A 26,026-nucleotide genomic window follows, 5' to 3' on the forward strand; every position below is an offset into this window, starting at 1 on the left:
TTGTATGCATTTATAAGTGGAGTTGATTGCGGAGGAAATATTGAAGCTGAGCAGCCACGAACAAATTACAGGTCTTAAGAATTGTATGAAAATTAAGCCTACTGTCTGTTAAGTATTTGGGGAAAAATGAGAAGCCATCACAAGAGCAGCGTCCGAGAAAAGCAAGGATTTTTTTAGGTAAAATTCCATTTCGGAATTTACCTGTCGAAAATAGAAGAAGTTCGCATCAAATTATAGTGTGAACGTGCCACTGATAATTTAATAGACAATGTGGTTGTGCCTGTATTGTACTAAAATATAATTTGTAATGAAATCATACGAAACTTAATCAAATACTTTATAAATCATTTTTAATACTTTTCCAATTGAGTTAGTTTTATTTAGTGATATCAAATTTAACCAAACTCTTCATTAATATGATACATACTTTAAAAATAATTATTTTAATGATTGATATTGGGGGTTCAAGAAACAAAACTTACCGCAGGAAACTCAAAACACAACAACAATTAAAAATCAATTTCCACACTAATAAATATATTATAAGACAAGCATGGCAAGGCTAAAAAAACAAGTTTAATTTACAAATTATGATGCTAGCTTTTAATGATTTCCTCTGGCTGAACCCTCAAGAAATCCAAATAGGCTTTTCCATGGAGCTCGCGTGTGTACAGATTTTTGAAGTAATCAGCAACACCTATTCTCCTGAAGAGCGGTGGATTTTCTGGAGAAATCAGGCTTGGTGCTGGACCAACATCTCCATCCAATCTCGGGCTGTAAACCGTGGCAATTGAAAGCCTTTCTTTAACGGAGTTCACGGTCGCACGGTGCTCGATGCTCGGGTATACCCCATTGGATACAATCTGCAATATTTCATAATATTATGTACTGTTCAATGGTTGATCGTGCAATAAAGACATTAATAATTACCTCCATGATGTCTCCGACGTTGACGACAAAAGCATTTTGTAGGGGTTTAATGGGGACCCAAGTGTCACGGACTTAGCCTAGTTGGTTCGGTTGCTAATCCGTGTGGCACTCGAAAGGGACGCTTCCCAACCAAGTCAGCCTTAATCTCGTAGATCTGATCAAGCATAAACAAACATTGCGTTAGATCGTTATAGCCACATGGTCCTTCGACCAATAATCCGAGCCCGTGGGGCATAGCGGATGCACACCTCAACCCCCGGACTTCTCCGAGAGAAAAATGTTTTATTAATAAAAGAAATATCGGGTTACAGAAGACTCACCCACACCACCGATTAGGCCGTAGGGGCGGCCCTCGATGGTGTTCACAAGACACGTACCTTTACCTGTGGATCAGCCCAAACTCTGCCGGCTGTCCACCCCCTACATATATGCGAAAACAAAATAGTAGAAATGCTACCTATAGACGTTGAAATGCTCGAACAGGGGACAGTAAGTCATACCCCTACTCCCTACCTAAAACATTAAAATGCTTGAAAAGAGGACAAGCTTATTCTACCCTGCCACTAGGCCCTATACATGGTTGGCCTTGGCGTACCTACCCGGGGCCCCATAAAAGGGACGGTCACGACAATCTCCCCCACCTAATTTGTCGACGTCCTCGTCGACTGCTTGGCCTGAAACTCTTCAATCTGTTGCTTAAATGCCCTGAGATCATACTCTCTTTCCCAAGTGTTCTCTTCCTGATCAAAGCCTCCCCACTTGACTAGATACTCCCGTCTTTGCTTTCCACCCACCTTAACAATTCTCCCTGCTAGAATCTCGTCAACATGACGCTGTGAGGGTGGTTGTGTGCCGATTGACTCCCTGGCAGACATACTCTGATTATCGATATTGGGATCGGTGTAAAACGGCTTCAAATTGCTCACATGGAAGACAGGGTGAACTCTCATCCAAGTAGGAGGGTCAACTTTGTACGAAGCATTCCCCACCTTTGCTACTATTGAGACTGGACCCTCGTACTTACGCACCAAGCGACGATCCCTCTGGCGTAAAAATCTAAGTTGTTCTGGCATCAACTTGACTAGTACTAAATCTCCAACCTGAAAGTGTAGGTCTCGCCTGTTACGATCTGCGCATTTCTTCATACGCTTCGTTACTTTCTCTAAGTAAGCCTTGGCAATCTCCATATTCTGCTTCCACTCCCCCACAAAATTTGAGGCACGAGGGCATCTACCTTGAGAGGTCTCATCCACAGTGTGAGGAAGTCTTGGCTGCTGACCTGTCACCAGTTCAAAAGGGCTTTTATTAGTAGATGAACTCTTTTGTGAATTAAAACATAATTGCGCCACATCCAATAATGGAGGCCAGTTCTTCTGATTGGCCTGAATAAAGTGCATCAGGTACTCCTCTAAGAGTCCATTAAATCGCTCAGTCTGACCATCTGTTTGAGGGTGGTAACTCGACGAAAAGTTGAGTTGTGTCCCTAATAACTGGAACAATCCTTTCCAAAATTTCCCAATAAATCTTCCATCTCGGTCACTGACTATGCTCTGAGGAATGCCCCAATATTTCACCACATGTTTGAACACCAACTTAGCAGTCTCTTCCGCCGAACAATACTTTGATGCTGGTATAAAAGTGGCGTACTTCGAGAACCTGTCCACTACCACCAAAATTGATCCAAGATCTCCTACTCGAGGCAAGCATGATATAAAATCCAAGGAGATACTCTCCCAAGGTCGGGCGGGTACGGGTAGTGGCTCGAGCAACCCAGCAGTCTTCTGTCGATCTACCTTATCTTGTTGACAGATAAGACATGTCTTGGTGTAATCCATCACATCTTGGCGCATTTGAGGCCAATAATACCCTTGTCCCAACAAAGCAATAGTACGCCTCCAACCCGGATGCCCGGCCCATGGGGTATCATGACATTCCTTCAACAGCTTCTGTCGTAGATTTCCAGCTCGAGGAACAAACATTCGTGGCCCCTTTGTCATCAATAAGCCATTTTCTATCCAAAAACATTTCGAAACACCCTTTTTAACCATCTCCATAAGGGCCTCCACTTGCGGATCTTGCTTGGAAAAGTTCACAAGGAGCTGACGAATTTCATTGGACACTCTACTAGCGGATATAGGGGCCACACATCGGAGTGCTGCCAAATCTGCCCTGCGACTCAAAGCATCAGCAACCTGATTCTTTTTCCCTGCCTTATGCTCAAAGTTGAAGTCAAACTCGGCCAGAAACTCTTGCCATCTAGCTTGCTTTGCTGTTAGTTTCAGTTGTGTAAGGAAGTGGCTAACTGCTGTATTATCGGTCTTTACCACAAATTTGGAACCCAACAAATAATGCCTCCAAATCCTCAAGCAATGAATTACTGCGAGAAGTTCTTTCTCTGGAACCGTATATCTCGCTTCAGTTTCATTTAGCTTCCTACTCTCAAACGCCACGGGATGGTTGTCTTGTAAGAGTACGCCTCCAATTGCATAGTCGGATGCGTCTGTCTCTACTACCAGAGGTTTTTCTAGGTCTGGCAAGGTAAGCACTGGTTCACTGATTACAACCTTCTTTAAATCGTCAAAGGCCTCTTGACAGTCCTTGGACCAAACCCACTCGCAGCCTTTCTTCAGCAAATCGGTGAGTAACTTTACTCTACGAGAATAACCTTCTACGAATCGTCTATAATAATTGGCCAAACCAAGGAAAGATCTAAGCTCACTAACATTTTGTGGGGTCGGCCACTCCTGGATAGCCTTCACCTTCTCTTTATCCATACGAATGCGCCCTCGTTCAATGATGTGGCCTAAAAATTGGACTTGCGTTTGGGCGAAAGCACATTTCTCCTTCATTACAAACAACCGATTTTCCCGTAATCTCGTCAGCACCAACCGAAGATGCTCCAAGTGCTCTTCTATCGAATTGCTAAAAATCATTATATCGTCCAAGTAGATGACTACGAATTTATCGAGATAGTCATGGAACACTTGGTTCATTAAAGTGCAGAAAGTAGCGGGAGCATTGGTTAGTCCAAAAGGCATAACGAGAAATTCAAATGCTCCATACCGAGTTACACATGTCGTCTTTGGCTCATCCCCTTCGGCCACTCTCACTTGATGGTATCCCGACCTGAGATCCAACTTCGTGAAATACTTAGCATTACTCAGCTGGTCGAACAAATCGGCAATCAACGGAATGGGATATTTATTCCTGACAGTCACTTTGTTTAATGCTCTATAATCAACACATAATCTCAAACTCCCATCATGTTTTCTCTGGAATAACACAGGTGCCCCGAAAGGTGACTTCGAGGGTCGAATAAATCCTGCTTGGAGCAACTCATCCAACTGTTTCCTCAACTCTGCCAACTCCAGAGGACTCATCCGATATGGGCATTTCGCAGGAGGTTTTACTCCCGGAATTAATTCAATCTCATGGTCCACCAACCGTCTAGGGGGCAACTCTTTCGGCAATTCACCCGGCATTACATCCTCAAAGTCTCTCAGCACTTCTTGAACATTCCTGGGCACCATGCCAAGATTGTCATCCTCTTTGGAAATTGGAAAGACTAAGAAGGAGGGCTCCCCCTTTTCACCCATCTCTTAAATTGGATAGCGGACAATATCTTCTTCCCAGGACGAGGGAGAATCGTAGCTGGTACCACACATGGCTGCTCCCCCATGAACATTAAACAACTTGATGCCGGAACAGGAATCACCTGGGATGCCATCATAAAATCGAGCCCTAATACCACGTCAAAATCATCCATATGGGAAACAGTGAAATCTACACTTCATTCCCAAGACCCAAGCTTGATACTGACCCTCTTCACACCTCCACATATCATTGAAGCGGCAGAGTTAACTGCTTTCATTTGTCCCACCTCCTTGGTGACAATTAACTTACATCTCTCCGCTTCCTCAGGAGAGATAAACGTATCTGTGGCCCCTGTGTCGACTAGAGCTTTAGAGGTTTTCCCATTTACTGATATGTCCACATACATCAATCCCCTCTCTGGTTCTTTCCTCAAGTTACTCAACTGAGACTGTAATGCAGTTATGAATCGGATGGAGCCCATTCTAGCCGGCTCAGGCTCAGTATCTCCCATCGGAGCGTTCACTCTTTCTCCGTCCTTTGTTGTTGCTACCATGGCATTAAAAGCACTTCGTTGTGGACACTCTGTAACCCGATGAGGTCCATTGCAAAGAAAACACCTTAACGAGGGTCTATTCCCTCCATTGCTCGATCCAGGACCAGTAGGGACTTTATTTTGAGCTGGGTCCCTTCCAAGGACTCTTCTATTTGCTCCCCAACTCGATGTCTTCTCCCCTTGAGCCAACTTGTTCCCACTAACCTGTTGGGTGTTAGCTCCACTCACAGAAGGCGTCTTGCGCTTTCCAGGATGATCGTTATAATCATTAAGGCACTCGGCAGCAGCTATCGCTACTGTCAGATCTTGAACCTTCTGTCTCTGCAACTCGAGTCTAGCCCATGGCTTGAGCCCTTCAAGAAAATGAAACAACTTATCTCTTTCTGACATATCCTTTATATCCAACATCAAGGTTGAGAACTCTCTCACATACTCCCGTATAGTCCCAGTGTGGGATAATTCCCTTAGCTTCTTACGAGCGTTGTAATCAACATTCTCGGGGAGGAAGGAGGTCTTCAACTCCTTCTTTAACGCATCCCAAGTCGTAATGGAGCACACTCCATCTTTGAACTTGGACCGCCACCATAACTTAGCGTCACCACCTAGATACATCGAAGCCATTGCCACCTTATCTTCCTCAGACTCCGTGCGCATAGCCCGAAAATACTGCTCTATGTCAAATAAGAAATTCTCAAGCTCTTTAGCATCCCTCGCTCCATCAAAGCGTTGAGGATCAGGGATCTTGGCTCGTATGCCCACTCTTTCAATAGGGTTTGCGGTCAAACTAGCTACCGCTGCCTGAAGCACACTGACTTGAGCCTTCAGCTCATCATACCCAAGTTGTATCACGCCTATGGCATCTCTTGCCTCATTTCCCAAATCAGTCATTGTCTCAAGCAAATCTTCTTGGGTCTCCTCTACTCTCCTCATACGATCACCAGATATCATATGAGCTCTAAGGGCAGCTAGTGCGGCTTCGATCTCTTCTAGCTTCCGTCGATCAACCGAACCAGTCTCTTGCACAACTGGCTCGGTAGCTTCCTGCTCTACACCTCTGTGAGAGCTTGTCGATCCGCCATTTCGTGTGCGAACCATTCTTGGTGCAACTGGCTCAGTAACTTCCTGCTCTACACCTCTGTGAGAGCTTGTTGCTCCGCCATTTCGTGTGCGAACCATTCTTTGTAACTCGCTGGCACCTCTATGCCTGCAAAACAAATAAGCACAATCGTGCCTAAATTAGGAAGGAAAAGAGCACCGCTGTGCTGAATCCATAGCACCTCTGTGCTAGAATTAACGATTGAGCACCTCTGTGCTTCAATCGAGAGATGACACCTCTGTGTAGCCAAAAGTGATTGAGCACCTCTGTGCTTAATCGAGAACTGACACCTCTGTGCAGTTAAAAAAAAATGACTGAGCACCTCTGTGCTTCAGCCGGTAGCTGACACCTCTGTGTAGCTAAGATGATTGAGCACCTCTGTGCTTCAATCGAGGACTGACACCTCTGTGCAGCCAATTATGACTGAGCACCTCTGTGCTTCAATCTAAATTCTGGCACCTCTGTGCATCGGAATGATTGAGCACCTCTGTGCTACAATCTAAAATCAAGCACCTCCGTGCTTTTACAAATGACCGAGCACCTCCGTGCTGCGGCCTGAGGCGAAGTACCTCTGTGCTAGGTTTAGCACTTGTGCACAGCTGTGCCACAAGCAGGTAACTAGCACTATCATGCTTTACTCAACAAAATGAGCACCTCCGTGCTTTTAGTAAATGAACACGCACCTCTGTGCTCTGATACCAAGTGTCACGGACTTAGCCTAGTTGGTTCGGTTGCTAATCCGTGTGGCACTCGAAAGGGACGCTTCCCAACCAAGTCAGCCTTAATCTCGTAGATCTGATCAAGCATAAACAAACATTGCGTTAGATCGTTATAGCCACATGGTTCTTCGACCAATAATCCGAGCCCGTGGGGCATAGCGGATGCACACCTCAACCCCCGGACTTCTCCGAGAGAAAAATGTTTTATTAATAAAAGAAATATCGGGTTACAGAAGACTCACCCACACCACCGATTAGGCCGTAGGGGCGGCCCTCGATGGTGTTCACAAGACACGTACCTTTACCTGTGGATCAGCCCAAACTCTGCCGGCTGTCCACCCCCTACATATATGCGAAAACAAAATAGTAGAAATGCTACCTATAGACGTTGAAATGCTCGAATAGGGGACAGTAAGTCATACCCCTACTCCCTACCTAAAACATTAAAATGCTTGAAAAGAGGACAAGCTTATTCTACCCTCCCACTAGGCCCTATACATGGTTGGCCTTGGCGTACCTACCCGGTTGTGGCCCCATAAAAGGGACGGTCACGACAAGCACCATCTTTCTTGACTTGAAGGCCTTCCATCTCGTTGATCTGGAGTAGAATGGTGAGGCCAATGGGATCAGAATGAGCGCATAGACCAATTGCGATCTCCGGCTCTGGACATGGGGGATAATAGATCATCCTCATCGCTTGAAGCCCATCTTCAAACAGAACTCTCATGTCATTAGGTTCATCCCTAGAGCTTTCCCCATAACATTCAACAGTTTCATGGCAAGATGTTTCAATTTTAAAGAAAAAGCTCCCAAACATGGATGGAAACAGAATTAAATATTAGCAGATGTTGAAATATTAGACTATTTAAGAAAAATATAAAGACTCATTAGGTTTTTAAACTCGAAATTCAGCATGAACCAAGCGATCTTAGTGATTAAGGGATTGTTGTTATTGTCACGGGGCTAGAATTTCAACTAGCGGATCCATGCGGCCTTAGATGCTTTCTCGTGTTGAAGTGGCACTTAAGTCAGCCTTAACCACGTCTTAGTGATAAATCAACTCACTAAGCGACGAACAAACCCACCAAGGGTTAAAGATGCGGAAGCTAACACACTTGAGACTCTTCAAAGCCAAAAGATTAAACAACTCTTGTGAAAGTAAACACTGTCGGGGCTATCTAGCCACGGAGAGAGGCAACAAAGCACAAATGCTTTACGGACCCGAATACACTAACCGTGACATTCTCCCCCATTGGAACTCGCACATCTCACCTATAGGAACTTCATTCCTACTTCTCTAAATTTTCCTTGAAATTGATCCACTCGATCTTCTGGCAAAGACACCAACCTTTGGCCAGTCTATGCTGAAAGTTGTTACAAAGGCTCCAACCCTTGTCCACTTTATGCTCTAAGTGAAGGTAGAGGCTCCAACCTTTAACCACTCCACGCTAAAAGTTATGGTAAAGTCTCCAACCTTTAACCACTCCATACCGAAAGTTAGGTCCATCTTGACCTACACTCTCCAAATAATACAAATTAGACTTCAAAACATTAGAATGTGTTGGAGATGTACCTCCCTCAGTTTGAATTCAATTGTCATTTTCTTTAACACATGTTAACCTTTCTTTCTCCTTGAAACCTGACGCCCACTGTATCGATCCTTCTTCAATGAAGTTCGCTACACCACCATGCATTGACACTTTCCCACGGCAAAGTCTGATTCCCCTTCTCGCCTCATTTCTTCTAACTTGAAGTCTGGAGATTGCATCGATCATTCCTTCTTGAATGTACGATTATAGGGATGAATTTTAACACCTTAACGATCCTGGGTTCATCCTTTTCCTTGGACAATTTGATCATGGGCTCCTCCATCATCTCGGATGACTTGACCTCACTTGGGCAAGTTCACAACATCTATGGCCCCTTATCTAGATGACCCTCTGTTTGCTTAACATTTACCCTCGGCTTAACTTCCTTAACACTTGTACTTGTGTCAAGTTCACATACATATTTCCCAGAATCATCATCTGGGTCAACTTTGAGTGGATTGTGATCGCCACTCAAGGAACTACACACTTCATCTTCTGACTTGCTTTCATTACGGATTCTCTCGCCATTACCCTCGGCTTTCAACTTTAGCTTGGAAGTCTTCTTGAATCCAAGTTTTTTAAGGGACTTGATGGTTATTAAGGCTTTAGAAAGATCCTTGACTCCCCTTCGTTCCAACAAAATCTGTGCCACTTGCCTCAATACATCCATGAAGGTGATGAACCCATCTTCTTCAGTCAGATTTGGGACTTCGAGCATGAGTTCTTTGAACTGACTCACATACTCTTCCATTGTCCTTGTATACATGAGACGCCTCAACTTAAACCACGCCTCCGTCCTGGCATACCATGAGCGAACATGCTCATTTGACAGTTCAGGCTCTCTTCATTGCCTTTCGCCAATTTTGGCTTCCAAAGCGATGTTGTCCACTTCACATACATCCTTGGAAAGCTTTTTGGTTGCCTCTGGTTCGGACAACTCTATCTTCTCTCAGTATTTACTCACCTTGGGAGAAACATATAACATTGAACCAAGTCTCAATGGCTCACTATATTTAGCCTTGTACCTCTTTTCGGATTGCTTAGCTCGATTTGGGCACATCCGCAACTTGTGAGGCCCCTTACACCGGTAGCACTTTAGTTGCTCCCTTTTCTTCCTCGGCTTGACAGCTTTATCTTTCGCTTTCGTACCGAGGCTCTTTCTTAACTTGACTACTTTGGAACCTATAGTCTCACCAAGTCTCTTTTCGTGCTTGACTGCCTTGACACTCACAGTTGCATCGTGTCTCTTCTCTAGCTTGAGTACTTTAGTGCTCATAGTCGCGCCACCTCTCATCTTGGCTTAGCTGTATTGACATTGGCAATCACGCCAAGGCTTGCTACTTCACTTCCTGACTCATCTATCTTTCTGACGATGGAAGCAAAGTTCCTATTCTTGGGGCATCCGCTAATCAAACGAGGACCATCACAAAAGTAGTGTTTCAATGGCTGGCTCTTCCTTTTCTTCGACAAGGACTTGGCCCCACCATTCTTCGATGGATTTATATGGCTATGACCACTCGATGGCTCCTCTTGGCCACTCGAAGAGATTTTTTTGCAATGTTTTGTCTGTTCCTCGTCAAGGTCTCCCATACTTTTACCACTATCACTGGTTATGGGTCTGGATGACTTAGTGTTGGGTGGCTTATCTCCTGCAAGCTCTGTCAATGACTAGGTTACAGTTTTAGCATCTGAAAGTATCTAGGCATCATCTTGCTCCACTACGAGCTTTACCCGTGATCTCTGTCCCTCTATGAAGGTATCGAGTGTGCCATGCTCACTCATTGCTGACTTGCAAATAATCAACTCTCTTTTCAACTCATCCATTTCTTTCCTCAAAGCCATCACCTCGACTTCGAGTGCATCCCTCGTTTGGACCGTTTTCTAATCCACCTCATTGAGAACCTGTTGTGCCACATTCTTCAACCTGTCCTCCATGGACTCAAACTTGTCAAGACGTGTGTCCACAAATCCCTGGATTTCCTTGGCTCCCTCATCAGAGTGTTTAAGGCTTACAATCCTCTTCTCCAATGATGATGAAATCTCACTCAGATTTTCTACCTGAGATCTAAAAACAACAATTCTCTCTTCAAATTCTTTGAAAGAATTTTCTACCAAGGCATCCTCGATTTGAGACACTCTTGCCATCATCAAGTCCATTGGGTTTTCCTCTTATTTTCCACCACTGATCTCTACTCCATTATGTGCAAAACCACCTCTTTTGTGTTCCATCTCAATTGATTCTTCCATGAACTAGCTCGACCGCCACCACACTCGACTACAACTATGAGCTAGTTCCATAGTAAGTCCACTTGACTTACCCTGTTTACCACTTTCTACAAAATCCATCTGGAACACTTGTTGTTACACCAACAACTTGCTATGATACCACATGTCACAGGGCTAGAATTTCAACTAGCGAAACCGTGTGACCTTAGATACTTTCTCGTGTTGAAGTGGAGTCTAAGTCAACCTTAACCAGATTTAAGTGAGAAATCAGCTCACTAAGTGATGATCAAACCTACCAAGGGTTAATAAAGATGCGGAAGCTAACACACTTGAGGCTCTTCAAAGCCAAAAGATTAAACAACTCTTGTGGAAAGTAAACACTATCAGGGCTATTTAGCCACGGAGAGAGGAAACAAAGCACAAAGGCTTTACGGACAAAAGAAAAACACTGCTTGAAAAAACTAAGTGTCGAAAATAAAGCCAATAAAGCTCAGTCCCTCAAAAGTAAGCTAAGAAGCTTTAAAACAAAGAAAACAAAGTGATTAAGTCACAAGAAACAAAGCAACAAGAGAGAAACTTATAGTAAATGTCTAATTTTTATTACTCTGAAGAGAATGAATGAATTGAATGTGATTACAAATGAGAAGGGGAGGCTCAGTATAGATTGAATTACATCAATGACCCATATTGAAATGAAATCCTATCAGAATCTTATCTAAATAATTCAAATTCAAACCAAATATTATCTTTTTCAATTTAATTTATCTCCTTAAATGATGAGATAATTATTCCTTCTGGAAACTTCCAAGGAATGGGCCAGGTCTGATGGTCTTGAGCAGGCCCGATACTCTATACGACTTTTCTACGAATATCCGTATACACATGTCTCGGTTTGAACTCCAAGATCCTCGACAATTGCCCACACCGAACCTTGTAATACCCTCATCACTTTTGTCTCGGACGCCCTCGGACTTAATCCTTCACGGAACTAGCATTCTCCAAGAACGGGCCTAATTAGCTTTCCCTGTTAAGCCCAAGTCTGCATAGAGAGCCTCTTCTGCGGGCTCATGCAAACAAGTCACGAACCCAAATCCACAGACCGTAACATTATCCTTGAGGTCCCGAGTTCAAGCATGTATGTAGGGGTATGAGCGTTCATTCTCAAATAGTTGAAGTCTTTGTACAAATATTACCTTGTATTCACTCTAAATTTAAAAAAAAACTCAAAACTCAAAACTTAAAAGATAACTTCTAATTTGTCTAATATTTAAACTTATAATGACTTAAATTGTAATTAGACTAAAAATTTGAGAACATGGACTTATTATTCTTTAGTTTGACTCATACTTGATTAAATATTTAATAAGTTTTTATATTTTTTAAAATTTAATTATTTATTTTTACATGAACCAAAATACTATTAAACTAAAATTATATCGAATATATAAATTTTAACAGGGGTCGAGACTTCTTGGCCCCTAAGAGAGCTCTGTCTTTACTCTCAAGGTTTCCCTGAGGCTGAGTGGGAGATTAGGGAATATGTGAGGTTTCCTCAAATAATATGGAAGTGTGATCATGTAAAATATATCTCCACAGTCAAGCTTCTGCTCCTCAGACACAACGAAGGCATGTCCAAATCCCTCTATTTCATAAATTGTCTGCCAAAGCTTATTCTTCTTTTCCATTGGAAGGTTAAAAAAGTGTTGGACCTCCATATTCATTATTTCCACTAGTGAAGTGCTCACCCCATGGTTGACTAACTACAACATGGTTCCATCAATTTTTTAAATTCAAATTAACCCAAAAGCTCAGTGTAGGGGAAAACAAGTACCTGGAAGAAACCTCATTCTTTGCATACATGATGCAAGTGATCCCTCTCTTCCTGTGAAGATAACTTGTGCATATATAATAGGAACATGTGGAAATAGATTTGTTTGAGATACAATGGAAGAGTCCTGACCAGTGCGTACGTATCGATGTGGGAGTTTTGTTAATGGCTCATTTGTTAACTCTTGGACGCTAGGCACCAAAGAGAGCTTCCTAGCTTTGCTAACTCTAATTTCGTAGTCATATCTTTGAGTATGAGCTTTGACAATCTCTCCAAATTATCACAAACCTAAAGGATGTATGTAACACCCTAAACCCAATTGGGCCTAAAGTGCTACATTAGGCTACCGAGGTAACCTCAAATTTTCAAAACCTGCTTGTTTTCTTTTCAAATGTACTCAATGGTATTATAATTAAAAATAAATAATTGTTATAAAAACATTTTATAAAACGGAGCTCCATGACACAAGTTTAAATCAAAATATTACAAACTCTCTGAATACATTATAAGGGTCCTATGAATACATATGCCCATTAAAGCTAAAACATAGTACTCTGAAGGGGGCTAAACATTTTATAAAATGGAGCTCCATGACACAATTTTAAATCAAAATATTAAAACTCTCTGAATACAATATAAGGGTCTTATGAATACACATGCCCACTAAAAATACAATATAGTACTCTGAAGGGGGTTGTTAGAAGTCCTGCCACAACAGTGCTTCTCGAATTTCCCACTCTACAGACCTACCAATGAAAAACATTCGTAGGTTGAGCTTACAAAGCCCAACAATATAATAGCTAATCTAGAGCAGCATAAGAATTTCATAAACATAAGCATGATAAAGATTGGGTACTAAACAATAGGTACATGCATGATCTAGATTAAGTACTACCCCTACTTAAGGGTTTATTATTCTATCACTAAAGTAAGGATCTCACATTTCCTTTAATCCTCTGCTAAGGGTCTCACCATAATTAAACCTATGAGTCTCTAACCCTAATAAATGCAACAGTTACACATAATATAAATGTGACACTGAGACTTCTATGCAATATCAGAATGCAAACCTAATTGTACCGTGCATTTTCTAAATGAAACGATGCCTCTGCTGTGATAATGTCTGGTATCACATAACATCAAATACTAACCTACTGGAAGGGAGTATCAGTATCATATAGCATCAGTAAAGTCCCCTCTAATCTGCTGGATGATCATTTGGTCTCACATAGCATCAGGTATACTATCGAGAATGAATCCCAGTATCACACAACATCGGATATTCCCACTCAACTGAAGTATTGACTTGGTATCACACAGAATCAAGCCAAAGCTTTTCTGATAACTAATGTGATGGACTGATGCAACTAGACATACATATCCAAGGCCCAGAGGTCACACAACACTAACACCATTAACCCACTTCTCACGAGTGTTTGAGCCTTGCAACCTAGCTAGCTCTTGAAGTACCTCACACACTGATAATGCCCCACTAGGGAAACTAAGGTAACCTAGGTATACCTTATCATAATTGGTCTCACTAAAGTAAGGCTATCCCCTCACTAGTTGCTATCGCGCTTGTTCTCTCAATCTAGAACGTTATACGAAGTCTTATTAGTCTGTTACGGCTACTAGTTACTGACTTGCTCTATTATGGTCATTTGATACTTAAGGACGCTTTAGTCATTGTGATTCAAGAGGGGTCTAAGCATTTTGTGATCCCACGATGATGTCTAAGTTTACTGATCACTGGTTGTACTATTAATTAGCTCGATACTTGATTTGGGTTCAACTCTGAGTAGCGATGCTCTAGTCGCTCTTAATGAACTCATTTTTAATACCCCTTGAACTAAAAGGACAACTTACCCTTGTTGAGTTCATTGACGTTCTCGAAGCTCACGTTCTCCACTATTAGTGATTTTGACTTATTCCTTGTACTGCTTATTGGTATATCCTCTGCAACGATCCTCATCATCAATAATTCGTATAAGTCCCTGACTGTAGATATTTTGACGTAATACTCTTAATATGGTTATACTCGTTGTAACCCACTTATATGAGTGATTCTTGGCATGTTAGGTCATTTATGTCCCTCACGAACTAAGTCTTACTATTACGGATCGTCCTTAGCTCTTACGAGCCTTAAACGGATCAAAATTGGCCATCCAAAGTGAGTAATATCGAGACTATACTTGCAGTATAGATACCCTATGGTACAAGTATCGATACCCTTATGAGTATCAGTACCAAAAATACATTATGTTGTGAAAATGGGACTTAGTATCGATACTGCTAGGGAGAGTATCAATAACAGTATTGATACTCTCCCTAGTAATATGATACTCCCTACTTAAATCCCTTAATTTTGCCTCAATTCAATCAATATCGATATTGTTCATCCTATTATCAATACTCAAACTCTAAAATAAGTATTTTAGGTTCGAAAAACACCCAAACATTATCCTAAAGGCCATGGTTTGATTTCTAATCTTGTTTTGAAGCTTTAGTAAGTTGTTTAGGGTCCTAAGGTGTCATAAAAACACATTAATAACACCTAGAACGTTCTTTGATTATAACATCAACTATAAACCCTAAAATATTTAAATGCTCAAATCCTAGCAAATACTTGAAATTTATGAAATCTTAATACTCCAAAAGATTAGAAATACACTACCTTGATGCTAGGATCCTAAAGTGAAGCTCATTGCATAGCCAAAATCCTAGCTAATTGCTCTCGATTCTAGACCCAATTAAGTCCAACGACTCAAATTAGAATTTATGCAGGGTCCACTTACCTCTCGGATAAACCCGAAACTACTAGCCCAAAATTTGGGGTGTTACAATGTATGCGGTGACTAATATATAACACGTAATTTATCAGATGAAATCAAGATTTTTAAGAAATTATAATGAAATATTTTTATGTATAAAAAATAAAATAATCTGTCCAAGAGAAAATTGTACAAATTATATATATATATATATATATATATATATATAAAAGAAATATGTGCAGTTCATGTCAAACCGAGGTTGAAGACAATGTGTGCATGTACGAGTCTTATATTCTAACTGTCAGTGTTTGTTTAACTAACACTTGTTAATATGAACGTTGTCGATGTGATTATCTAACTCGTACTCGTACTAATACTCTTTTTTAAAATGTACCATGTATATTTTTTCATCAACAAATTTGTATATTTTTTCATTAGTTTTTTATTTTGATCCTTGACAATGTAGGTTATATTCAAAACTAGGGGTGTTGAATTCCGGATACTCGGGCTTTCGGGTACCCGAAGTTCTAGTATCCGGGTCTTCGGGTAGTTGATTGGTCGGCATGTGTCCGAATGTTGCGGGTACCCATAATTCGGGTAATCAATTACCCGATTTTTTTATCATTTTCAAATTATTAATTTAAAAAAAAAATACAACTTATATTATTAAACAAAATATTATATTAATTATTGAACATACATTGGATGATTTTTTAAATTTTTTTATTAGTTTAGTTTAATATATAAAATTATTAATAATTGAATATGTAGTATTATTATATGTAAAAAAATAAATGTAACAATGTACTCGAGTAACTGGGTACCCGCAAAAATGTAATTTTGTGAGTTGGACCCGACCCATGAAATGTTTGGTCGGGTACCTGGCCCGATTGGGTATTTTTTTAGATAATTACCCAATTTTTTTAGTTTGGGTCATCAGGTCAACAAGGTGGGTCAACCGAAATGAGTATTTTTTAACACCCCTATTCAAAACTCATGAAAGACAGAGTCATATCAAACATTTTTGAGACCCTGAGCAAAAACTAAAAAATAGGCCATTATAGAAAGAAATTATATTCTATTACTTTAAAAATTAATTTAATATCATAGAAAAATGATTAAACTTTTTCAAACATTAATTTCATTGTTTTGTTAAGAAAAAAACCTTAAATAAGAGAATAAAAAAATTGAATGTGTGTATCAATTACGATATGAAGCTTGATTTTGAATAATAAATTAAAAAAAATAAAGAATAACATATTATGTTATCGTTAGATTGACATTGGAGAAGACTAAGAGTTCAAGAATATTTGGAAAAAATTGAAAAATATTATTTGTACAAAAAGAGACAAATCACAAATATGATTATATCTAATTCAAAATTAAATTAATTAATGAGAGATGGAGAAAGGGATGAGAAGTTGAGAATTTTATGAAATTGAAAAAACTTAGAGGCTTTAATTATAAATGTGTAAAATGAGGTTGAAAAAATAGGGGTCTTAGTTATAAAGGTATAATCGAGATTGAAAAAACTTGGGAGCCTCAATTATAAAGGTAGAAATTGAGATTGAAAACCCTTAAGGGCATCAATTATAAAGGTAAAAAGCGAAATTGAAGAAACTTAAAGGCCTCAATTATAAAGTTAAAAAAGTAGGATTACAAAATTAGGGGCTTAATTATCCAAAAAAAATTAGGGGCTTCAAATATAAAGGTAGAAATTGAGATTAAAAACACTTAGGGGCATTAATTGAAAAGGTATATAATGAGATTGAAAAAACTTAAGGGTCTCAATTATAAAATTAAAAAGTGGAATTAAAAATTAGGGGACTCAATTATAAAGGTAAAAAAAGGATTGAAAAATAGAGACTTCAATTATAAAGATAAAAAGTGAGATTGAATAAAATTAGGACCTCAATTAAAAAAATTAAAAAAATAATATTTAAAAAATTAGGGGCCTAATTATAAATATGAAGAAATGGGGGCCCTAATTAAAAGGATGAAAAATGCTCAGGGCACTCCCCCTAATAGTCAGCTCTGCTGAAAGGCGTTTTTCGTTGATTGTGTCTTCCCAAGATCGTATACCCTATAGATAAAATTGTGTCTAATTTAGGCAAAAAGGCATCAGAGGTCCCTGTACTTTAAAAAAAACAATGTGGTCATCGTATTATTTTTTCTCTCAATGTTGGCCTCCAACTCGGAAAATAAACTCAATGTGACCATTTGATAAACGTTTTTCATTGTTGTCCATTACAGTACAGACGTGGCAGTTTACGGTGGTGACATGGCAATCCATGGTGACAAATTAATATGGCAAATGACATAACATATGGCTAAATTGATAACTCATACATGGTAGATAAACTGTCATATTAACACCATGAAACACCATATCATCACTGTGAACTAACACTCCATTACTGTAATGGTCAACAATGAAAAACATTGTTAAAGGGCCACATTGAGTTTTTTTTTTTTTGAGTTGGAGGGTCACATTAAGGAAAAAAAATAATGCGAGGTCCACATTGATTTTTTTTCAAAAGTACATGGACCTTTTATGCCTTTTTGCCTCTAATTTATCATTTTTTCCTCAACTTTAATAAAAAAATAACATTTTAATAATTAATTTAAGAGGAGTATTATTTGAATATTTAATTTTTAGCACAATGGTACATGAGACCCCTATATTTAAAAAATAATAATGTAGCCCTCAATTTATTTTACACTCAATGTAGCCCTTTCACTAAAGCTTTTCGTCATTGACCGTTATGATGTTGACTTGGCTAACATGGCATTTCACAGTGCTGACGTGAAAATCCAAGATAGCTGGTGACATGACTGATGACGTGGTAGATGGACTAAATTGATTTTTTTAAGTTCGAGAGCCAAATTTATTCTTTTTAAAATTTCAATGACCTATTTTTTAAAATAAAAATATTTTAAATTTAAAATGTAAAAACTTTAAAATTTTAAATATAAAAATACCATTAATCATTCTTTTTACTTATTAAATAAACAATAAATTATATTTAGCTTTAAATATTATTATTTAATTTGTTATTTTATTTTCCATTGAAACTACAAAAGCCAGTTTTGTCATTTTTAGTGGCGCTTGATATCGACATCGATCTCTTCTAGTTGTCATGCGATTATTCTAACTGTGCCCAAGGCATAGGAATATCTTGTGGCCTCGTAATGTTAATCTTTTTTATTTATTTCATTTGCTTCATCAAATAAAAAGGAATCTGTAAAATGTTAAACTTTCATTAATTACTCCAATCAAATATGAGGCCTGATTCACTTAAATTAGTATAAAGTTAAAATAGTTTATTATATTTTCGTAATTTTGCATAGAATAATATTTCGATAATTTGATAGTCATATTTCATATTTTATTCATTTAAATTATACATTAATAAACGACAGAGATTTAGACCAATATGATAAAGATCGAACTGTTTTATTTTTTTACATATATGACAAGTATATTTATATTGGTAGTTGACAGTCGAATTATTAAAATATTGATTGTACGAAAAGTTATATAAGTATATATTTTGTTGTCCTTCCAATAGTTGTGAATTCACATTATCTTTATTCTCATTGATACACGAACAATCATTTTGATTGATTTTTGTTATAAATTTAATGAAAAATAAAATAGTAAATTAAATTAAATAACAACACGCAACCAATGGGGTGAGAAACAATAGAATAGTTGTGAATTCCTGAATTTCCTTCTGGCATCAACACGCAACAGAGGACGTTTAGCGATGAATCACTAAAAATTGTAAATTCTTTTCCTGACTTAGCTTGGGTTAAAACTGGGGCTTGGGTTAGAAGGGCTTTCAACTACTCGAAACTAATATGTTGTTCTCACCCTATACAAGTGATACTCTCTTCTGAAGCAACTTGGTCATTGGGGCTGCTATCATCGAAAAACCCTTAACAAATCAACAATAATAGCCTGCAAGACCCAAAAAATTGCGCACTTCAGTTACATTCTTGGGAGGCTCCCACTCAAGTATTGCACATATTTTCTGAGGGTCAACTATAATACCATCAACAACCATAACATGCCCAAAAAAACTTCAGACAACCAAAACTCGCACTTCCTAAACTTATCAAAAAGCTTACGATCTAGAAGGGTCTGAAGAACTGTGTAAAGGTGTTGGTCATGCTCGTCATCTGATCATGAGTATACCAAAATATTGTCTATGAAAACCACCACAAATTGATCTAAGTACGAGTAGAAAACTCGATTCATGAGATCCATGAATGTCGTTGGAGGGTCGGTGAGTCCAAACAACATTACGAGGAACTCATAGTGATCGTATCTTATTTTGAACATTGTCTTTGCTATATCTGCCTCTTTGACATTTAACTGATAATACCCTGATCTTAGATCTATCTTCGAGAAAATGCAGATTCCTCTAAGTTGATCGAAGAGGTTATCAATTCTGGGAAGGGGATAACAGTTCTTGATTGTGAACTTATTCTACTAACGGTAGTCGATGCACAACCTTATTGACCTGTCATTATTTTTAACGAAAATGACTGATGCTCCCCAATGGGAAATATTTGGCTGGATAAACCCCTTCTCGAGTAACTTTTGAAGTTACGACTTCAACTCCTTTTTTTCCATCGGTGCCATACAATAGGGAGAAATGGACTCCGGAGTGGACCTATGCATTACTTCTATGTCGAATTCTAACTCTCTGTCTAGCGGTAAACTCGAAAACTCTTATAAAAATCTGAGAAATCTCTAACGGCTCAAATTTCCTCAATCCTCAAAACTGCAACTCTGGTGTCTACTCTGTGAGCCAATAAGACTTCAAAACCTGATCTAATTTTTGTTATGCCTTAAGGGCCGACACAACCTTTGTACCCTTAGTCTTCTCGTCAAACATGAAAATCCTAGTCCCATCCTCATTCTAGAGTTTAAGTCGTCGAAGATTACATCTCAAACTCACATCATGCTCTGAGAACTAGTCCATACCTAAAATCATATCAAACTCTCTAAAGTGTGTCTCCATAAGATCAGCAGGAAAGATCTCACCTTAAATTTCAACCAGACATCTATGATGGACTTTGTCTACCTGAACGTCTAATTCTAAAGGGTTGGACACTCGTACTCCTATTTTGAGATTTTCAGTTGGAATATTTTTATACACTAGATCATAATAAATATAGGAGTGAGTGGATCTGGGGTCGATTAATGCAGTAACAGGAAGAAAAAATATAGTAAAGGTACCTGAAATCACATCAACGTTATTATAGTCCTCCCAGGCTCGAATGACATACTAACAAGCAGCTATCTTGGGCTCAGCATTAGCCCTAGATAGGTCTGTACCCCTACCAGACTGATCGGACACATAACTTCCACCTCTCTGGCATCCTTTACCCCTCTGAATCGGTGGTGGTGATATTTGGTTTACAGCTGAGGTCGCCTCCTATACCTCTGATCAATATCTGATGAAGTGGTCCAGGGAACCATAGCGATAATAAGCCCTGGACATTTGTCGAGAAACCCCTGGATGCCTCTTTTCGCAAGTGGAACAGTTAGGATAAGACTACAACCTTGAAGAACCCGCAAACTAGCAATTGATGCAGTGGCTAACGGTCTCCTACGCTGGCTAGATCGACCACCACCTCTACTCGCACTGTGAGCATATTTTCTAGATTGGCATGATGGGGCTCTTTAAGACCCTTGGGAATCTTTCACCCTCTTTGGCTGCTGGGAAGATCTGGATGGTCCTGACACTCATCTGTTTTATCCAGAAATAGGCTTTTCCTCTGCTACTATTCTCTCAAGGACCCTATCAATAGCTCTTGACTGTCGAACTAATTCAGTAAATACTTTTGGTGGATCGACAGCCAAGTGGGTCAAAATATCCAAATGGAGGCCCTCTCTAAACTTAGACAGTGTCGGTAATCTATCTACACCAGCTCTGGTGCATATTGGCTCAAGCAGAGAAACCCTACTTAATACTAAAAAACATATCGATCTCCATAAGTCAACTGGATGAACTGATCTCTCAAGGCATCAATATGAGCATCTCCAATGTATTTATGATAGAATTCTTCTAGAAAGCGATCCTAGGTAGGTCACTCTGGCTTACAGAGATATCTCAATCGTCTCCCACCAATCTATGACATCTACTTTAAGAATAGATTTAGTAAATTCCAGCATACCCTCAGGGATGAGGTGCAGCTGGAGAAGAGTTCTAAGGGTCTCTCTAAGTCACTAATCAGCCGCTATAGGATCATCGTCTCCCATGCCAAAGAAATCTATGGTCTGATATCTCTGGAGCCTCTCAACTGGGGTCTCCTGAGGTACTACTAAAGGTGGGGCTAACTGAACTGGCTGGGTAGGTAAGGTAGAGGGTGTCTGAGTTAGGGTTCTGGCTATACGCCTAAAGGTCTTTGTTAAATCCCAAAAGAAAGTCGCCTCCTCAACCCCCATATCCATAGGCTCCTAAATGTCTGTATCAGGGAAAAATTCATCACCTAGATCATCCTCATGGGACGCCCACTCTCATATTCACCATCCTGACTGTTACCTGACCTCTAATCTATATCTAATCTCTAAAATTTAAACAATAAGAAGGATTACTATAAAACATTTTAAAAGCAAAAGTACTCTTAACATCCTTAGAGGAATGTATTTTCATAAACTTTTACTGACTCTGACCCACGGGTCCTAGGAGCGTCTAAACCTGACGCTCTGACATCACAAATATAACATCCTACACCAGTACGACACATAGTCGACCGATGAGAGTGCCACATGAAACCACTGGAGTGTCTAACCAAAACTTTTCTTTAACATACTAAATGGAAAAAAATCATTCAGAAATGTTTTCAATAAAATAAGCGTCAACATTTAAACAAATCAGTTTACATTCGGGAGCTCCTAATCATAATAAAACAAAATATACATACCGTCATTTAAATAAATCATGAATAAATATACAAAATATGGATTTCAAATATACACGCCCTCTAGGAATTTGAGACGTATTCTGCTATGAGTTTGGTCTGAAACATTGCTGGACAAAATGCTCCTCAATTGCTTATTACCTAATCTGTGTGAGGAACAATTTCCAAATGATGAGCTAACTAGCCTAGTTCCGTACTAACAACTAAAACATACTAATAGGGGTTCATTTATAACATGCTCAAACAACTAATAAAAAGGTATAGTGAACCTATTTAATCTGAATCATTAGTGGGTATATTTTTTATACTCACTCTCTACGATATACTAGACATCATGGTAAGGCTGAGGGTTCTCTGCGTCTCGGAGCTCAGACACCCCTCTAATCTACCAAGGATGTGACCGTCAAAATTTTTGCATCGAACACCACACCCCCGACTAGCCCACCCATTGCGAGTGTCAAACCGTACGCCCTAGCTAGTTAGTTTAAAGTGCCTTGCACACTCCCTAAGGATATCTGGACTTATTCTATACTTTGACACCCTTAACTAAATGAACTACACTTTAGGTTATTATACATGACCTGATCTAAAAATAAGGGAAAGTTTTCATCTTAAAAAAAATGGGTAAACTACACTTTAGGTTCATACACTTTCAAACTCATAAAATATCACAGTCGTTCATAAATCTTTTAGGCCCAACTCAGCCCAATTCCAAATAAACTTAGTCCAAGCTATTTTAATAAATCCTTTGGGATTTAAAACAAAACTCGAGTTGACCCAAACTACTTACCCAAGTTCCAGGGTGTTACAATTCTCTCCTCATAATAAGAAATTTCGTCCTTGAAATTTTACCTAGATAGAAAAGATGCGGATACTGGAGTTGCATGTCTTCTTCAGTTTCCCAAGTAGCTTCCTCGACTCTATGATTTCTCCAAAGCACATTTACTAAGGGAATATTTTTGTTCTTTAATTTTTTCACTTCCCTATCCAAGATTCTGATCGGCTCCTCTTAATAGGTCATGTCGGGGCTCAACTTAACTTGTTCCAAGGGTAGGACATGGGATGGGTATGATTGATACCTTCAAAACATGGATACATGGAATATATTATGAATGTGCTCCATCTCTGGGGGTAAAGCTAAATGATAGAGTATCAGTCCAACTCTTTCAAGCACTTCATAAGGACCAATGAATGGAGGGGACAACTTCCCTTTGTGCTCAAACTGAAGTACTTTCTTCCACGGAGACACTTTAAGAAATACTTTGTCACCCACGGCAAACTCGATTTCTTTACGTTTCAAATCTACATACGACTTTAGCCTATCCGACGCCATTTTGAATCTACTTTGAATAATTCTGAATTTTTCTTTGGTTTCTCATATTTAATTTGGTCCCACTATCTTTTCTTCACTAAGCTCAGTCCAACAGAGGGGAGTCCTATACTTTTACCAATATAAAGCTTCATATGGGGTCATCTGGATACTTGACTGATAGCTATTATTATACGTGAACTCCACCAAAGGCAAATAATCTTCCAAACTAACCTCAAAATCGATAACCACACATCTAAAAACTTCCTCAAGAACTTGAATAACCAGCTCTAACTGACCGTCTGTTTGAGGATGAAATGTAATAATAAAATAGAGTTTGGTGCCTAGCGAATTGTGAAAAACTTCCCAAAAATGATAATTGAATTTGGGGTCTCTGTCTGAAATTATTGTGGTCGAGACTACATGCAATCTTATTATTTCATAGATGTAGAGCTGCAGTAACCTTCCAATGTTAAATCCATCCTAACCAGTAAGAACTGAGGGGACTTGGTCAATCGGTCTACTATCACCCAAATCGCTTCATTTTTATGCCTCGTCATCGGTAACCCAATCACGTAATCCATAGTCACTCTATCCCACTTCCACTTCAGTATCTAGATCAACTAGAGTAACCCTGAAGGAGCTTGATGTTCCGCTTTAACTTGTTGACACACCAGACACTACACTACAAACTCGGAAACATCTCTCTTCATTCCCGACCAATAATATAATGGTCGAAGTTCTTTATACATTTTATTACTTCCTGGGTGAACCAAAAATGGATTGCAATGAGCCTCATGAAGAATCTTGTTACACATCTTCTCATCCTCAAGTACACATAAACGTCATCTGAAGTATAACACTTCACCTTTTTACAAATCATACCCTGGTGCCTCGCTTCAACGAACTTGCACTACACGAGCTTTTATATGACTATCTAAACTTTACAGTCTCTTGATTTTGCCTACTATTTCAAGTTCAACTCGAAGCTTCACAAACAATCTACCATTAATAGAAATGCTCAAGCGTGCTAATAACGCTCTCAACTCGGATATTGACTTCTAGCTCAGAGCATCTGCTACAACGTTCATTTTTCTTGGGTGATAGTCAATAATGCAGTTATAATCCTTTAACACCTTGAACCATCTATGCTACCTCAGGTTTAGCTTCTTCTAGGTAAACAGATACTTCAAACTCTTGTATTCGGTGAAAATATGGCATTTCTCTCCATATAGGTAATGTCTCCAAATCTTGAGCGCAAAGACTACTACTTCAAGCTCTAGGTTATGGGTAGGATAATTCTGCTCATGAGACTTAAGCTGACAAGAAGCATAGGCAACCATATTTTCCTCTTTCATCAACACGCAACCAAGGTCGTTTAGCAACACATTGCTAAAAACTATAAATTCTTTTTTTGACTCAGGTTGGATTAAAACTGGGCTTAGGTCAGAAGGCCTTTTAATTGCTCGAAACCACTCAACTATTTCTCAATCCATACAACTGATACTCACTTATGAAGCAACTTAGTCATTGGGGCTGCTATCATTAAAAAATCCTTAACAAATCGATGATAATAGCCTGCAAGACCCGATCAACTACACACTTCAGTTACATTCTTGGGCGACTCCTACTCAAATACTATACGGATTTTCTGAGGGTCAACCCTAATACCATTCTCCGCCACGAATTACCCAAAAAAAACTTTAGAAAACCAAAACTCATACTTCCCAAACTTAGCAAAAAATCGACGATCTCGAAGGGTCTGAAGAACTGTGTGAATGTGCTAGTCACACTCATCCTCTATCGTAAGTATACCAAAATATCAACTATGAAAACTACCACAAAATTATCTAAGTACAGGTGGAAAACTCAGTTCATGAGATCCATGAATGTTGCTAGAGCGTTGGTGAGTCCAAACGACATTACGAGGAACTCATATTAACTGTACCTTATTCTGAACGATGTCTTTGCAATATCTTCCTCTTTGACCTTTAGCTGATAATACCCAGATCTTAGATCTATCTTTGAGAAAATGCAGGCTCCTTTAAATTGATCAAAAAGGTTATCGATTTTGGGAAGGGAATAATGATTCTTGATTGTCAACTTATTCCACTGACGGTAGTCGATGCATAGCCTCATCGACCAATCATTCTTTTTAACAAAGAGAAAAAGCGCTCCCAAGGGGAAATACTTGGTCGGATAAACCTCTTCTAGAGCAACTCTTGAAGTTGTGACTTCAACTCTTTTAGTTCCATCGGTGTCATGCGATAGGGAGTAATGAAAACCGGAGCGGACCCATGCATTACTTTTATGCCGAATTCTAACTCTCTGTCTGGAGGTAAACCCGACAACTCCTCTGAAAAGCGTCTGGGAAATCTCTGACAGCTCGAATGTCCTCAATCCTCAAAACTAAAAATCTGGTGTCAACTACGTGAGCCAAGAAGGCTTTACAACCCTGATCTAATATTC

At 39.3% G+C, this 26,026-nt stretch overlaps 1 protein-coding gene across 1 annotated transcript; it reads right to left on the reverse strand.

The window, feature by feature from the left end:
- Positions 1-596: 596 nt before the first annotated feature.
- LOC120147930 (codeine O-demethylase-like) lies at positions 597-8,667 on the reverse strand. The gene is made up of 4 exons (XM_039161161.1): positions 8,513-8,667; positions 7,450-7,635; positions 931-991; positions 597-863 (listed from the first exon to the last, which is right to left on the reverse strand). Exons 1-4 carry the CDS (start codon positions 8,665-8,667, stop codon positions 597-599), a joined length of 669 nt encoding a protein of 222 aa, XP_039017092.1.
- Between the last annotated feature and the right edge of the window lie 17,359 nt (positions 8,668-26,026).

This window comes from Hibiscus syriacus, unplaced genomic scaffold (genome assembly GCF_006381635.1).
Source record: "Hibiscus syriacus cultivar Baekdansim isolate YM2019G1 unplaced genomic scaffold, ASM638163v2 tig00110945_pilon, whole genome shotgun sequence".
In the NCBI taxonomy this organism is placed as follows: Eukaryota; Viridiplantae; Streptophyta; class Magnoliopsida; order Malvales; family Malvaceae; genus Hibiscus; species Hibiscus syriacus.